Source organism: Narcine bancroftii, chromosome 3 (genome assembly GCF_036971445.1).
Source record: "Narcine bancroftii isolate sNarBan1 chromosome 3, sNarBan1.hap1, whole genome shotgun sequence".
NCBI lineage: Eukaryota > Metazoa > Chordata > Chondrichthyes > Torpediniformes > Narcinidae > Narcine > Narcine bancroftii.
In genome coordinates, this window is record NC_091471.1 from 196058968 (window position 1) to 196075379 (window position 16412).

Consider the following 16412-nt stretch of genomic DNA (forward strand, 5'->3'; position numbering starts at 1 on the left):
GCTGCGCTGGGTGGGTCACGTGTCCAGAATGGAGGACCATCGCCTTCCCAAGATCGTGTTATATGGCGAGCTCTCCACTGGCCACCGTGACAGAGGTGCATCAAAGAAAAGGTACAAGGACTGCCTAAAGAAATCTCTTGGTGCCTGCCACATTGACCACCGCCAGTGGGCTGATATCGCCTCAAACCGTGCATCTTGGCGCCTCACAGTTTGGCGGGCAGCAACCTCCTTTGAAGAAGACCGCAGAGCCCACCTCACTGACAAAAGACAAAGGAGGAAAAACCCAACACCCAACCCCAACCAACCAATTTTCCATTGCAGCCGCTGCAACCGTGTCTGCCTGTCCCGCATCGGACTTGTCAGCCACAAACGAGCCTGCAGCTGACGTGGACTTTTACCCCCACCATAAATCTTCGTCCGCGAAGCCAAGCAAAGAATGGCAAGTGTACAATTTCCCTGGTAAATGACCACAATCCCTTTTGAGGTTTAAAAAAAAAAGCTCTCACTGAGCAAGTGGTGAATCCATGTGGAGATGTGAGCATCAGGTTAGTATTTGGAGTCCCCACAGTGGTAAAAGGTAGCATATTGACATGCTCTCTGGTGATTGTTGGCTTTAAAGACAGGCTCAAAGTGAATACCCTAAAAATAAGACAACCCAAGGCAATGCTCGACCAAGTGACTGGTTTCCAAGTTGCACAATGGATGCCAACTTCTGGGAAAGAGACACACCGTGCTTCCAAGCAGGGAAAACACTCATCTGTAAAGGTGGACATTCTTTGTCCTTGCGCCAAAAGACATATTTCTGAATGCGCCGTGGCCAGCTCTGAGGCACCGATTCCAATCCTTCTCTGGGAAGGATAATCGGCAGAGTGCCGCGCTCCTCCACCTGACCTGGATGTACAGCTGCTGCAAGCAGATGGTGAGGGGCGGGCTGATGATGCCCTCCATGACTCCCTCAAGGCAGGGGCGGCAGGTGGGGGCCAACGGGAACCATTGGGGGCAGTTGGTGCAGGCTGTGATAGCCTCACCAGGCCGCTTCAGCCTTTGGGGCTGCTCTCTGTGGCTCAAAATGCAGCAGAGCAATGGCTGTCTTTCCTACCCATAATCCCCCATGCAGCTAGAACTGTTCTGGGAACCACAGAGTGGTTCCAGCTACATGGGGGATTATGGGTAGGGAAGATGGCCATTGCTCTGTCACCTATTATGACTGGTGGCGCTATGGTATCAGTCGCCCTGCCTCCATTGGCTCTGGATGGTGCTACAAGGCTACGAGGCGCCTCTTGATATGACTGCGACACTGGAGCAGCCTTTTAGGGCTGCTGTCTGAAAGGTAAGTTTTAAGTTTGCAATCCGCTCTTGTAGCTGGCCTCCAGGCCCATAGAGTGACAACTACTGGACAACATTTTCTTTGATCCTTTTCAATTGTATTGTCACATTGTCAATCAGAGCTTTAATGGGTCGCTGCTGATTGTGGATGACCCAAAGCAGGCACTGATTTACTAATTTAGTCCCCCATTATTTCCTCAACTCAAAGGAGCAGAAGGACAAAAGTTCAACTGCATATTCTGGTTGATATCAGCAATGTTGTCTGTAGAAAATCTTACTTAAATATTCTTTCTCAGAGAAAGGAATGCTAACAGTTGGTCAAAAGTTCTCTTCCTAATACAACAATTGAAGAGTGGTTTTCAAGTAAGAGCATTCTGTTAACACTTATTTAAATGACAGTTGGATCCAATGCCAGAGATTTGGCATTCTGATATACCAAGAGATACCATTAGTTTGTACAGTTAGTCTTGGAATGGATGCCAGTATTATTCTCGATAAATTAAAATTATTAAAATTTCTTTGAACTTGAATTAAAGTTCCTGCATCAGCCTATCATCTTTCAGGGTCTAATTAACTTGCTTGGTGTTCTGAAGCTTTTACTTCTCAGTTCTCTGTGGTTGTACCTCTCATGTACATCTAACTTGACTTGCAGCTTCTGTTTTGATAGGACTACAGAGTGAATATATTTCTCAGACAAAAATGGAATGATCCACGACTTAAACTGCCAACTGATTTTAAAGGTTCAGACACACTTACTGTGGACCCAACAATGTTCAAGTGCTTATGGAAACCTGATTTATTTTTTGCAAATGAAAAGAATGCAAATTTTCATGATGTAACACAAGATAACATCCTACTCTTTATATTCCGGAATGGTGATGTGTTGCTCAGTATGAGGTGAGATTAAAATCTCTTGACATCTGAGAATGACACTGACTATTTTTGCAGTTTTTTATAACTTCCAAATGTGGGTAATGTTTTCTGTTCTCTTTTATATTTCAGGTTGTCAATAACACTTTCATGCCCTCTTGATTTGACTCTGTTTCCCATGGATACGCAGCGTTGCAAGATTCAGCTGGAGAGCTGTATGTTTCATCAATGTTTGCTTTAGGGTAGATGTTTTGACTGATAGTTGAGACTGTAGATTTACAGAGAGGTGTTGTTGGCACTAAGTCAGCTTTTGTTTTAAGATCTCATGTTTCAAAAGCAGTACATTTTGTGGTTCAGGGAAAGGAAACTTTCATCCAGAAGGGATAATTTTCACTGAGTGAGAGCAGTAAACTGCCACCTGTTGATTGATCGCTTGCCATGGAATGAAATGTGGTCAGCATGTATAATTAGTCACCATTCCACAATACCAATTGACCACCTGTGCCAGCAAATGAAAATTACCACCCAGAGTCCCAGATGTTAGTCTCAAGCTCCTTTCACACTTGCAAGTGTTCCCAGGAATCAAATGCCAATCGGCCTTGAAAGTGGCAAGTGTAAAAGCATAATCAACTCAAAGCCGACGTCAGGTCACGTCATTTCATGCCGGGGATTGACGTCCTCGACCCCTAGTACAATCCCCGGCATCTGCAGGTGCCGGCGTTGCAATCAGGCAAGTGTGAAAGGGTTAATTGCATTGTGAGATTGAAATAACCCACGTTTTTGCATGAGTGCAGGAAGAAAAGATTAAAATTAAGATGTAAACTTTGCAGTAGGAAAGAAAGAGAGAGAGAGAGAGAGAGAGAGAGAGACAGAGGAAATAAATTAAATAGCAATAGCGAACAATTTTTAAACAGCGTGGGAAAATTGATAGTGCTATAGCTCACAATTTCTAAAAACTGCTGGAAAAACGTAATGGTGGACCTGACTTCCCAGAATGCCTGGCAGCAGAGAAAACCCTCTATGAATGCTCCATTTATGCAGCCGGGCATACAGCCTTTTCTCTCCTGCATGGAATTCTGGGAGGGCAAGTCCCAGAATCGCTTTTTTCCCCCACGGTATTTATAAATTGTGTGCAATAATGCTTACCAACACTGTTTAAATTGTGCGCAATACTGCTACCAAATTTCCCACGCTAGATAAATTGTGCATTAGAGCGCTACAAACTTTCCCACACTGTATAAATTGAATGCAAAAGCACTACCAACTTTAACACTCTTTCCCATGGTCCCTTATAAAAGTTTATATAGGTCAGCACAAGAACATCAGGAGCTGAAGGACTCATACTGTGCTGTGCATAAAGCTTAATCATGTTATAATTGGACATGATTAATTTTGTTCAAATATAAGATCATAATACATTGATCAGGATTTAGGGCAGGTTCACCATCGCTCGATGTGTCATGACATCACCAGTAGAAAGTAGAACTGTCCTAACCCGGGGAATGGCTCGTTACAAGTGTGAAAGCGTTCACTATCCCAATTAGGAGTGGTCAAGTGTGAAAAGCCACACCCCCATTCCATTCCAGGACACTGAATGTCCAATTTAGTGGAATGCAGGTGTGAAAGGGGCCACAGTTTCATGACCCTTCCTGGAGAAAATGCAGGTGTAAATGTTAGGTGAGCTCTGCAGTGGACTTTGTATCCAGTAACCCTGCCAGACATCTCTACCTGCATTTCCATGACAACTTGAAGAAGGGTCCAGAGGCCATTGTTGGAATTGTAAACTAGTAATTGTCTTTTTTTTAATTCAAGGGGAAAACCTGGCAGATTTTTCTAGATGAAAATGTAAATTAATAATGAATTTGTCACCCATACTCTTCATTAAATTAATGACTTATGGGATGAAATGATACATGAAAACACACTTATTTCAGATAAAATTAATTGTAATAGTAATTAGCAAATGATTCTTAACCTTTGTCTGTAAACTAGTAATGGAAATAAAAACAGAAAATGGTGGAAATATGTCCTGTTAAGAGGGAAGCAAAGCCTTAGGTTAATGGTCTTTCAAGGTTCTTTCATTAGAACTTTCAAATCTTCAGTATCTGCTGTGCTTTTCATTTGGATTAATGTTTCTGGTCATCGGTCATTCCATTAAGATTTTTAACTATTTATATACAAAATATCCTAATGCTAAATCTTATCAAACAGATACCTCATGGGGACAAATGATCTGTCATTAATAGATATACAATACTTAACAATTTGCCACATACTATTGGAAACATGAGCAGATTTAGTCATAGTTCACTGAAAAAGAGAAAATGTAAGTGTATGAGTAACTAATGGAAAATAAAAGCACTTGATATCTGCTCTCTTTTCAATATGATCATCCTGATACTTTAGGGCTACTTTCCTGTAGTAACTTTGAATCATTTGATTCATTAAATATCTAAAAATCCATTGATTTATTTCCTGAATATTCTCAGCAACTAATCCTTCACAGCTGTTTTGGGTAAAGAACAATAGATTCAATAGAAAGCAATGAGCTGCTGGAGGTACTCAGTGGGCCAGGGAGTGTCCATGGGTGGACTCACCTGGTTCCCACACTTCCCTGAGACTTGATGGGATCCCAATCCCACACTCGCTTATGGCTTGCCTGGGACCTGTTTCCAACACTTTCTAAGACCCAGAGTCCATCAGTCCTCCAATCCCTGGAGACCCACTGGGGACTCAGTAGGTCAGGCAGCATCCATGGAGAGAAATAGTCAACGTTTCAGGGCAGGAGACTTAAAAATGGTCTCAACCTGAAACATTGACTGTTTCTCTCCATGGCTGCTGCCAGACTCTTTGAGCGCAGCTTATTGTTTGTTCAAAATACACCAGCCTCTGCAGTTCTCGTATTTCTTTCCTTTTCTGAAAATGTGGAACTCGCTGCTGAATCTGAACAGCTGTAATGTCCCTGTTCAGTTGATGTACTTTAAGCTTGCATGAAACCAAGTTCAGAGAGTAGGGTGGAGATTTAAACTGCCAAGTGACTGGAGACACATTTAAAAACTGATCCAACATATTTTGCAATGTGATCACTAATTCGGCATGAACTGCTCCAGTACAATGGAAGCAGTATCCCGAGAAGCACAAACAGGATACAAAATTGGAAAAATAAGTGCATGCAAATAAAGTATTCCAGGCCCTAGATCATGGGAGATGGGAGGAGAAAGGGGGAGTGTGATATTATCTGTCGTTCCACTAAAAGGTGCTGTGAGAGGGGAGTGGAAATAGAAGAGTGAACCAGAGTACACCATAGGTTTAAGTCCCTTTGTAACACTGGAAATGAAGAGCAAGGTTTTTTTTAAAAAGATTTATACAGGAAGCTTTGGAAAAGCATGAAGCCTGATGGATTTGAAGATAAGGGAAGGAAGGAAAGGGGTGGGAGGTTAAGTGTAGGAAGGGAAATGGCTTCTTCTGGCAGTTTCTGTGCTCAACTACATTCAGGGATTAGAATGGGTCAATTGTCCATTGAGGTTGATTTGAGTGTAATCTATTAACATTTGGCAAGTTTAAAAAAAAAACAAGTTTTATTGAGATATATAGTGTTCCTTCATTTTTTTCTACCAATTGTTTCCTCACCTTGTAGAACTGCAGTTCAAAGTGATGGTACCACCCTAACAAGGTAAAAAAGTTTGACTTCAGGAGGTAGTCTAGACTCACAAATGATGATGAAGGAGGAACAGGAGATGCGATGTTTTAAAATTTGCCACCATTGCAGCCATCAAAAACACTGTTTTTGTATCATGGTTTCAGCATGTGTAATTTCCTTTCCAGTTGGTTACACTACAGAAGACCTCAAATTCATTTGGCAAGCTAAGGACCCCGTTCAAATGGAGGAGATTGCATTACCACAATTTGATGTTAAAGAGGAAGACATTGAGTACGGAAACTGCACAAAGTATTATGAAGGCACCGGTGAGCAATTTGCCATCAATATTAAAATATGTTTTGCTACAGTATTTTGAAAGCATAAAACTAGAGAAATACTCTGCATAAGATCAAGATCAACTGACAAGGAGGGGCACCGTGAATGCTTGTTTCTCACTTGGAAGGAAGGTGAACAATATTGTTCTCTAGGCATTGGTTTTGTGGCCAATGCCTTTTTAAATCAATATTAATGGCTTAGAATGAGACCCTAAACTTGGGATGCAAGCTGCATTTTCTAAATTGGCATATGATAACATTTGGCAGAATCGTGAAGTGAAAAGAGGATGGTGAGAATTTGAAGCAGATTGTAAATGGATAGGCATGCAGTGAAATTTGAGATGATGAACTTTGGTAATAAGAATGATGAAATTCAACATGGATTATGGAATACTGCTGAAAGAGGGTTACAGGATGAGTGGTATCTGAGACTATGGATACACGTCATCTGAAACAGTAGGCCGTAAGTTGAGAAGTTACTCAATATATACATTCTGGGTTTTATCAATAGACGTGTTATTTATAAATGTGGAGAAGTCATGCTGGACCTTCATAAAACACTGGTGCAACCAAAGCATTCTCTGTTCAATTCTTAGAATGTTGGTATGGATAGTCTAGAAGAGATTTATGCAAATTTGTTACTAGGAGGAGGTACTGCAGTTACAAGGGGAGAATGGAATGGCTGACACTGCTTTCATTGAAAAAGAGAAGGTTAAGGAAGTTTTGATTGAAGAATATAAAATGATGAGAAATCTGGGTTGAGTAAATAAAGGGTGGCTGTTCCCATTGTTGAAGGGTTCAGGGACAGATATAAAGTAAAGGAGAGAATTAATAGTGACATGAGGATATTTTCTCATACATAGGAACATTGGAACATAGGAAGTAGGATAAGGAGTCAGACAAAAATGGTCCATCGAGCCTGCTCCGCCATTCAATATGATCATAGCTGATCTAATTTATGACCTAACTCCACCTACCTGCCTTCTCCCCATATCCCCTAATTCCTCTATCATGTAAAAATTTATCTAACCAAATTTTAAATATGTCTAATGAAGCAGCCTCAACCACTTCCCTGGACAGAGAATTCCAAACATTCACTACCCTCTGGGAAAAACTATTTTTCCTCATCTCTGTCCTAAATCTACTCCCCCAAATCTTGAGACTGTGTCCTCTCGTTTTAGTTTCCCCGGCCAGCTCAAAAAACCTTCCTACATCTATCCTATCATGTTTCTATAAGATCTCCTCTCATTCTTCTGAACTCGAGCGAATACAATCCTAGATGATTTAATCTTTCATCATAAGTCAACCCCTTCATCCTAGGGATCAACCTAGTAAACCTCCTCTGGACCGTCTCCAAAGCCACTATATCTTTCCTCAAATATGGAGACCAGAACTGGACACAGTACTCTAGGTACGGTCTCACCAGTACCTTATACAGTTGCAACATTACCTCCCTACTCCTGAATTCAATTCCTCTAGCGATGAAGGCCAACATTCCATTTGCCTTCTTAATAACCTGCTGCACCTGCAACCTAACTTTTTGTGATTCATGCACAAGCACTCCCAAGGCACTACTTGCAGGTGTGGTGGGGGCAGTTTCCTAAGTGACTTTAAAAATGAATAAGCATTCTGTAGTGAGGAAACATTTGCAAAGCTACAAAAAAGGTAGCAGGGAGTGCAACTAATCAATGACTATAGAGAGATGATACAGACAGGATGGATAGCTTATTCCTAAGCTGTTACCATTCTATGATTCTGTATGTTCCTGTCTGCATCTGCATTGATCTGCATTCTTAATAACTTTTCACCAGTCACAACTATCACCTTAAAGTCTGACATTGTGGTTATTTGCAGAAGAGATGCTTTATAAAATAAATTATGTGTCATCCATAGAGGCTGTATTGTGTAAATTCCCTTAAATTCAGCTTAAAATTTAATCTGTGCTGATCCAGTGTATAAGTCCACTCTTGAAAAACCAAAATAAAAACACGACAGCGACAGGTTTTCATTGAGGTTTTTATTGAAAACACAAAATCCCTTCAAAATCACTCTCACTATCATCGTCTGAAGCAAAGATGGCGGCCAGCACATCCATACTCTCACTCTTTAAACAGTCATCATATGGGTCCCAGTCTGTATCTGATGAGGTTTCAGCTTCATCATCAGTGTCCCACAATAAATCATCTTCCGTGCCAACAATTGCACTTTTTAAATGATTTTTATCACAGTCTCTACTTTAACTTTGTCCCATGCCTTGAGCATGAAGTTACACAGCACATCAAGTGATGCAGCAGGCATTTCCCCCACCTTTTAAAAATGACTTTTCTGCACTCGACATCGATGTATTCCATTCCTCGCGCACATGGATTTTGAATGTTCAAGCAGATATTGAGAGGTTGCAATACAGGCGTCAAACTGCCATGTAAGTATTATGTGGTGCTAACCTACTTTTAGTTTTCTCAGTTAAGTGGCTATGAGACATAACTCAGACCAGCAAACTCCATTCTTTGCATAAACCGCCTAGCCGTCTGTTCCACACATTGTCTATCCATAGTTCTATACCATTTTCATCCATCTATTCTTCATGAAAATGTACAAAAATACATTTCATTTTCAGTTTAATTTTGTCTTTGATGATTACCATGAGTCTTAACTTTGTCCTGTCGGCCATGCATGATGACACCATGGTAAACCTGGTCCTTTCATGGCCTGTACTTCTGGTTAGCACAGTTTTAACAACTTTCCTATCTACTTATCATGTTGAAATTCATGGGGGTTTAGTCCATATTTCTGATATTTGTAAATCCAAACTGGTGTTTCTGCCAGTTCCATATAATAAACTGGTGAAAACTTATAACTTTATGATCAAAATCTTTTAGTAGTTTTTGTGTAATTTTTTTTAGTGTAATATCAGATTTTTCCTGTTCATGAAACTGCACCAGCCGACTGTAGGTTCAAAATCATCACTGAGGTCTGGGTGAGACTTGGCCCACTGCAGTGGAAATGTTCTTATTTTATTTCAGGTGACTATATAGCAATTTGCCTCTGTTCACGTTTCCATTCTGCAACATGATTTTCCAACTCTGGCCAATGAGTGATTCCTTTTCTCAACCAACATTGCCTTTTTGGTATTTTTCTTAAAATCTTTCTTCCTCCAATCTCTGATCAACTTCTCATATACGTCCAAATTCTTTTGCAGTAGCGAAGTTGGTTATCTTGGCCATTTCTATCACTTTCATACTCTTGTGGCAAGTTATGTTGATAGCAAACACCTCCAGCCAACGTCCAGCAGATCAATTTGTGCAGTCTTTGGGGGTCAACTTGTACATCAGTCAATGGGCCAACTCAGGCATCCAGAAAATATACTGTTAGTATATCGGATATATCATTAAAAACCCTTAAAATAAGGTTGAAAAATGGGGGTCGACATAAGCCAGTTGACATATGCCAAAATATACAGTAACCTCTTTATAAAATAACAATTACATTTGGAATAACTGCTGGTACATCATAAGAATGACTCAGCTCTTTGGTATTGACTTTGTTTCTAAGGCAGCAGGGTTAGCTCGGTGGTTAGCGCAATGCCATTAGTGTCAGTAATGCAGGTTTGAATCCAATGCTGTCGGTAAGGAGTTTGTATGCTCTTCCCTTGTCTGTTGGGTTTTCACGTGTTTCAAAGATGTACAGGTAGTAGGTTAATTGGTCACATGGATGTACCTGAGAGGGCCTGTTAACTATGCGGTATCTTTAAATTCAATTAAATCAAATCTTCAAGAATTGTTAAACAACCAGGTGAAAGTCACGTGATGGAGTAGTGACTGGTAAGAAAATACCAGTCCTCTCCAGAAAAGTTTAAAAAAAGTAAAGAAAAACAAAGCTACAAACACAGAAACCATAACAAATTAAAAATAAAAGTGTGGAGAAAATGGCAGCAAAGAAAGAAAAACCAAAAACAACGGGAAGAAAAGAGAAGGAAAGACGTCGGAAGAGAAAGGTGAAGGCCTTACCTGTACGAGGAGGCCCGCCGTGGAGAGAGAAGCCCGCTCCCTGAGGTCAGTGGAAACCCCGAACTCAGGACTACAAATATGGCTCACGGAGCCAAACAAAAGTGCGCAACCGTGTATGCGCGAATCCTCGTGCATGCGCGATGCACAAGACAAAAACAACACCGATGGGAGGGGGACCAGCTAAGGAGTATATCTCCACAGCTGAAACAGACAAGTATAACACGACAGCAAGACTCCCAACAGGAAAACATAGAAAATAACGGGAACAAGAAGGAAGAGAACAAAAAAAGGAAATCAGAGAAACAACAGATGACCAACCCAGAGAAAGACGACCAACACCAAGACACCTTTAATAAAAATAATAAAAACAAAAATACCCAACAAAATAAAATAAACAACCCAACAAGAAAATCAGAAGAGACAGAAATAAAAGACACAGATCCTGGAGTGGACTCAGAAGAAGAGGAGGGAGAACATCAAACTCCACACAGAGAAATGGAAGATGAAGGGAAGGGACAGTACATGGATATTTTTTTTTAAAGAATATATGGAAACCTTAAAAGAATGGCTGACACAAGAATTCAGTGAAATAAAAAGAAGAATAAAAGGTACAGAAGAAAGAGTGAATAGATTAGAGATGGTCATGACAGAAATAGGAAAAAGAGTAGAGAAGGTGGAAGAACGAGAAACAGCCATAGAAATGGAGGTAGATGACTTAAAAAAGAAATTAGAAGAATATGATAAAAAAGTTAAAGAAACACAGGAGCTGTTAGCTCAGAAGATAGATATAATGGAAAACTATAATAGGAGAAACAATATAAAGATAGTGGGCCTTAAGGAAGATGAAGAAGGCAAAGATATGAAAGAATTTATAAAAGAATAGATCCCCAGGGTCTTAGGAATGCCAGAATTACAGGAAGGAATGGAAATAGAAAGGGCACACAGAACATTAGCCCCTAAACCACAACCACAACAAAAAACAAGATCCATTCTAGTAAAATTCCTAAGTTGTAGGACAAGAGAAAATATATTGGAGAAAGCAATGAAAAAAATAAGAGAAGACAAAAAGCCACTGGAATACAAAGGTCAAAAAAAAAAATTCTATCCAGATATAAGTTTTGAACTCCTGAAGAAGAGGAAGGAGTTTAATGCAGCCAAAATGACCCTAAGGAAAAAAGGTTATAAATTTATGTTAAAATATCCAGCGGTGCTTAAAATAGTTATCCCGGGGCAGCAAAGCAAACTGCTCTCGGATCCGGAAAAAGCACGAAAATTTGCAGAACACCTACAAAACAGACAGAGAGATGAAGAGATATAATAAGAACAAAAATGACAACAAAGTACATATGAAGAAGAAGAATAAAGTATAAGTAAGAACTAAGAAGAGAAAGAAAGGGAAGAAAGGAAGTAAGGAGGGAATTAAGAGAGTGAGCTTTGTTATATATAAAGATTAAAATCTTTTCTGGGGGGGCTGGTTGGGGAAGAATAACAGTCACTGCGAAATCAGTTGACGCTTGCAAGCAGGTTCGCAAATCCAAATGAAGAGGGGAGATGTGGTTGCCCAACAAGGGACAAAGGGCAACTCAGAGAAGGGAGGGACTATTGGGGTTAAAGGAATTTTAGATATGGGAATAGTGGAAATATTTTATGTTTTAGAAATGTTGTCTTACAATGTGTTTTAAAAAATAAAACAGAAATGGATAAGAAGGGAAGGTGGTGATGAGGAAACGGAAAGGAAAGATAAACAAAGTATGAAATGGCTATGTTGAACTATATGACTTTAAATATTAACGGAATACATAACCAAATCAAAAGGAAGAAGCTGTTAAATTTAGTGAAGAAAGAAAAAATTGATATAGCGTTCGTGCAAGAAACACATTTAACTGAAGTGGAACACAAGAAATTAAAGAGAGATTGGATAGGACATGTAACAGCAGCATCATATAATTCAAAAGCCAGAGGAGTAGCTATATTAATCAATAAAAATGTACCAATCAAAATAGAAGAGGAAATAATAGATCCAGCAGGGAGGTATGTAATGATAAAATGTCAGATATATTCAGAATTTTGGAATTTACTCAATGTATACGCACCTAATGAAGAAGATCAAAAATGTATGCAAGATATCTTTTTGAAGATCGCAGATACGCAAGGGAATATACTAATAGGAGAGGATTTTAACCTTAATTTGGACTCAAACATGGATAAAACTGGAAAAAAGACTAACAGAAAGAACAAGGTAACCAAATTTATAATTAAATCGATGCAGGAAATGCAATTTTTGGATATATGGAGGAAACAACACCCAAAAACATACTCAAGGCTAGACCTATTCCTGTTATCAGCCCACATTCAAGGAAGAGTTAAGAAAACGGAATATAAAGCTAGATTGTTATCAGGTTACTCACCCCTGTTATTGGCAATAGAGCTAGAGGACATCCCACCAAGAATGTATAGATGGAGATTAAACTCCATGCTACTTAAAAGACAAGATTTTAGAGAATTCATTGAGAGACAAATTAAAATGTACTTTGAAATAAATACGGAATCAGTGAAAAATAATCCAATTAATATATTTCTCTGGTAGGTTGAATTTTTGTAGTACTTTGAATAAATAATTGCATTCTACTCTGTCAAAGGCTTTCTCTGAGTCCCAATATGGGATGCAATGAAAGCATTCATCAGAGGACAGATAATAAGTTATGTAACTAAGATGAAGAAGGACTACAATCGAGAAATAGAACAGTTGGAAAGGGAAATAACAAATACAGAAAAAGAATTAGCAGTAAAGGAAGATACAACTAAAAGAAGAGAATTGACAGACAAGAAAATAAAATATGAAACACTACAAACATATAAGGTTGAGAAGAACATAATGAAGACAATGCAGAAATATTATGAGCTAGGAGAAAAAATGCACAAAATACTAGCGTGGCAGCTTAAGACAGAACAAACTAAAAGAATGGTATTGGCATCAAGGAAAAAGGACGAACAAATTACATATAACCCAACGGAGATCAACAAAAACTTCAGGGAATTCTACGAACAATTATATCAAACTGAAAACAAAGGGAAAGAAGACAAAATAGATGAATTTCTAACTAAAATTTAACTACCGAAATTACAAACAGAGGAGCAAAATAAATTAATAAAACCATTTGAAATAGAAGAAATACAGGAGATATTAAAAAAAACTACCGAACAATAAAACACCGGGAGAGGATGGACTCCCAATAGAATTCTATAAAACATTCAAAGACTTATTAATTCCTCCTCTCCTGGAAGTAATGAACCAGATTGAAAAAACACAAAACATACCAGATTCATGCAAAACAGCAATAATTACAGTAATACAAAAGACAGGGAAAGATCCACTAACACCAGCATCGTATAGACCAATATCTCTACTTAACACAGATTATAAGATAATAGCTAAACTATTAGCAAACAGATTGGCCGACTGTGTACCAAAAATAGTAAAACTAGACCAAACTGGATTTATTAAAAAAAGACAAACAACGGACAACATCTATAAATTCATTAACTTAATCCATGCAGTAAAAGGAAACAAAACTCCAACAGTAGCGGTTGCTTTAGACGCAGAGAAAGCCTTTGACAGAGTAGAATGGAATTATTTATTCAAAATACTACAAAAATTCAACCTACCAGAGAAATATATTAATTGGATTAAAGCATTATATAAGGGACCATTGGCGAAAGTGACAATAAATGGATATATATCAAAGCAATTTAAATTAAGCAGATCAACAAGGCAGGGATGTCCACTATCTCCCTCACTGTTCGCGTTAGCTATAGAACCACTAGCAGAACTGATAAGAACAGAAAATAAAATACGAGGGATAAAAATAAAAGAGAAGGAATATAAAATCAGTCTATTTGCAGATGACGTTATAATATACTTAACAGAACCAGAAATATCAATAAAAGAATTACATAAGAAATTGAAGGAATAGGGAGAAGTATCGGGGTACAAGATCAACACAAATAAAAGTGAGGCAATGCCAATGAATAATGCAGATTTCACAAAGTTTAAGGAAGGATCACCATTTAGATGGCAAACACAAGCAATTCGATTCCTAGGTATACAACTAAATAATAATCTCGGCCATTTATATAAACTAAATTATCAGCCATTAATGAAAAAATTACAAGACGACTTAGAGCACTGGAAAGACTTACCACTAACACTGATAGAAAGGATAAACTGTATTAAAATGAACATCTTCCCAAGGATACAATACCTATTTCAATCATTACCAATTCACCTAACAGAGAAATTCTTCAAGGAGCTAAAGAAAATAATAAGGAAATTCTTATGGAAAGGGGGGAAACCGAGGATAGCACTAGATAAATTAACAGAATGGTACAAACAAGGAGGCTTACAACTACCAAACTTTAAAAATTATTATAGAGCAGCACAATTAAGATAACTATCAGATTTTTATCAAACAAGGGAAAAACCAGATTGGACCAGATTAGAGCTAGATAAAATAGGGGAGAAGATACCTGAGCATATACTCTATAAGTGGGATGAAAAATTGGTGCAACATAGGAATTCACCAGTATTACACCATCTGCTCATCATTTGGAAGAAGATTCACGTAGAAAGGAATAAAATAAATTATCAACTACCAAAATTAATATTGACGCAAAATCAACTAATCCCTTTCACAATAAATAACCTTTCCTTTAGAGAATGGGAGAGAAAAGGGATCAAAAGAATAGAAAATTGTTTTTCGGGAAATAAATTATTATCTTTTGAACAAATGAAGGACAAATATAATATAACTCACGATACAAGGTTTGCATACCACCAACTGAAAACCTACTTGAAGGACAAATTGGGAAACAGTCTGAGGTTACCAGAAGGAAGCAATTTTGAATATGTGATTACAGACACAATGATAAATAAAAAATTTATAACAAATATGTACATCAAACTGCAAGAAAAGGAGAACGAGAAAACAAACTGTAAACCTAAACAAAAATGGGAACAAGATCTAAACGTTAAAATAAAGAATGAAACATGGGAAAAGCTATGCTCCGGAACCATGAGAAATACAATAAACATGAGGTTACGCATGATACAATATAATTGGTTACAAAGGCTATACATCACACCCCAAAAGTTAAATAAATGGGACCCAACAATATCAGACAGATGTTTTCGCTGTAAAAAGGAAACGGGAACAACAATACATGCAATTTGGACATGTGAGAAAGTGGAAAAATTTTGGGAAGATCTAAACCAGATATTAAATAAAATCGCAATAAGCAATATACCAAAAACCCAGAGATCTTCCTTCTAAGTAATATAAGAAATAAAGAATTTGGACTTGATTTGGATGGAGCACAGAAAAGATTTATTATAATAGCCCTAGCTGTAGCAAAAAAATGTATTATGTCAACCTGGAAATTAGAAGACAACTTGAGAATACAACAATGGTACATAGAAATGAATAAATGTATTCCATTAGAAAAAAATAACATATAATTTAAGAAATAACATCACAATATTCGAACAAATATGGGAACCATACATGAAATACAATAGAGAAATCCTACCATGAACCTCCACCACCTAAAATGACAGAAGGTGAAGACAACAAAATGAACTGACTCAGTATATAAAAGTAAAAAATAAAAATTTCTTGTTTATATTATTAAGTGACAACGTTGTTTAATGGATTTAATGTATCTTATTGATTGAACTTTGAATAAAAGGGAAGGGAGGGGGGGAAAGGGGAGAAAATGACACTATATATTCAAGAGAAAAATGTCTGTATGTATTTTGGTCAATATGGTTTATTGTGTAAAAAATAAAAAATAAAAAAAAAAGAATTGTTAAACAACCATTGGATTTATAGATGGTGCAGAATGATTCTTAGCCGCTACCTCTATGAAAGTCATGATCCTACAAACCAAATGTATTGCTTTATGTGCCAAATAGGTTCAACTAGATTCTTCTCTCTCTTGGACCGCCTATGAAACTGCTTGAGTAATTATCCATGCCTTCTTGCATTTGATTGCATGAGATGTACTTGTAGCTCTCCATTATCAAAATAGGCTACATTTGAAGCATTCTTCCAAAGTCGAAATTACTTAATGCAATTAAGAAATACATGGCTTTCTGCAAGTTAATGAAAGTGCAAAGTACAAAGGAGCCAATTTCTTTAAGTGCTTTTCTTTCAAGTGATCCCTCACTGCAGCTTT

General features: G+C 38.0%; 1 protein-coding gene across 2 annotated transcripts in view; it reads left to right on the plus strand.

Annotated features, from left to right (window-relative positions):
- The window catches only part of glrbb (glycine receptor, beta b), a 147194-nt gene that overhangs the window by 86276 nt on the left and 44506 nt on the right, over positions 1 to 16412 (plus strand). For both annotated transcript variants that reach the window (XM_069922869.1, XM_069922868.1), the window contains exons 4-6: positions 1994 to 2223; positions 2329 to 2411; positions 6022 to 6162. In XM_069922869.1, coding sequence (XP_069778970.1) covers positions 1994 to 2223; positions 2329 to 2411; positions 6022 to 6162 — 454 coding nt within the window. The remainder of the gene's footprint in view (positions 1 to 1993; positions 2224 to 2328; positions 2412 to 6021; positions 6163 to 16412) is intronic.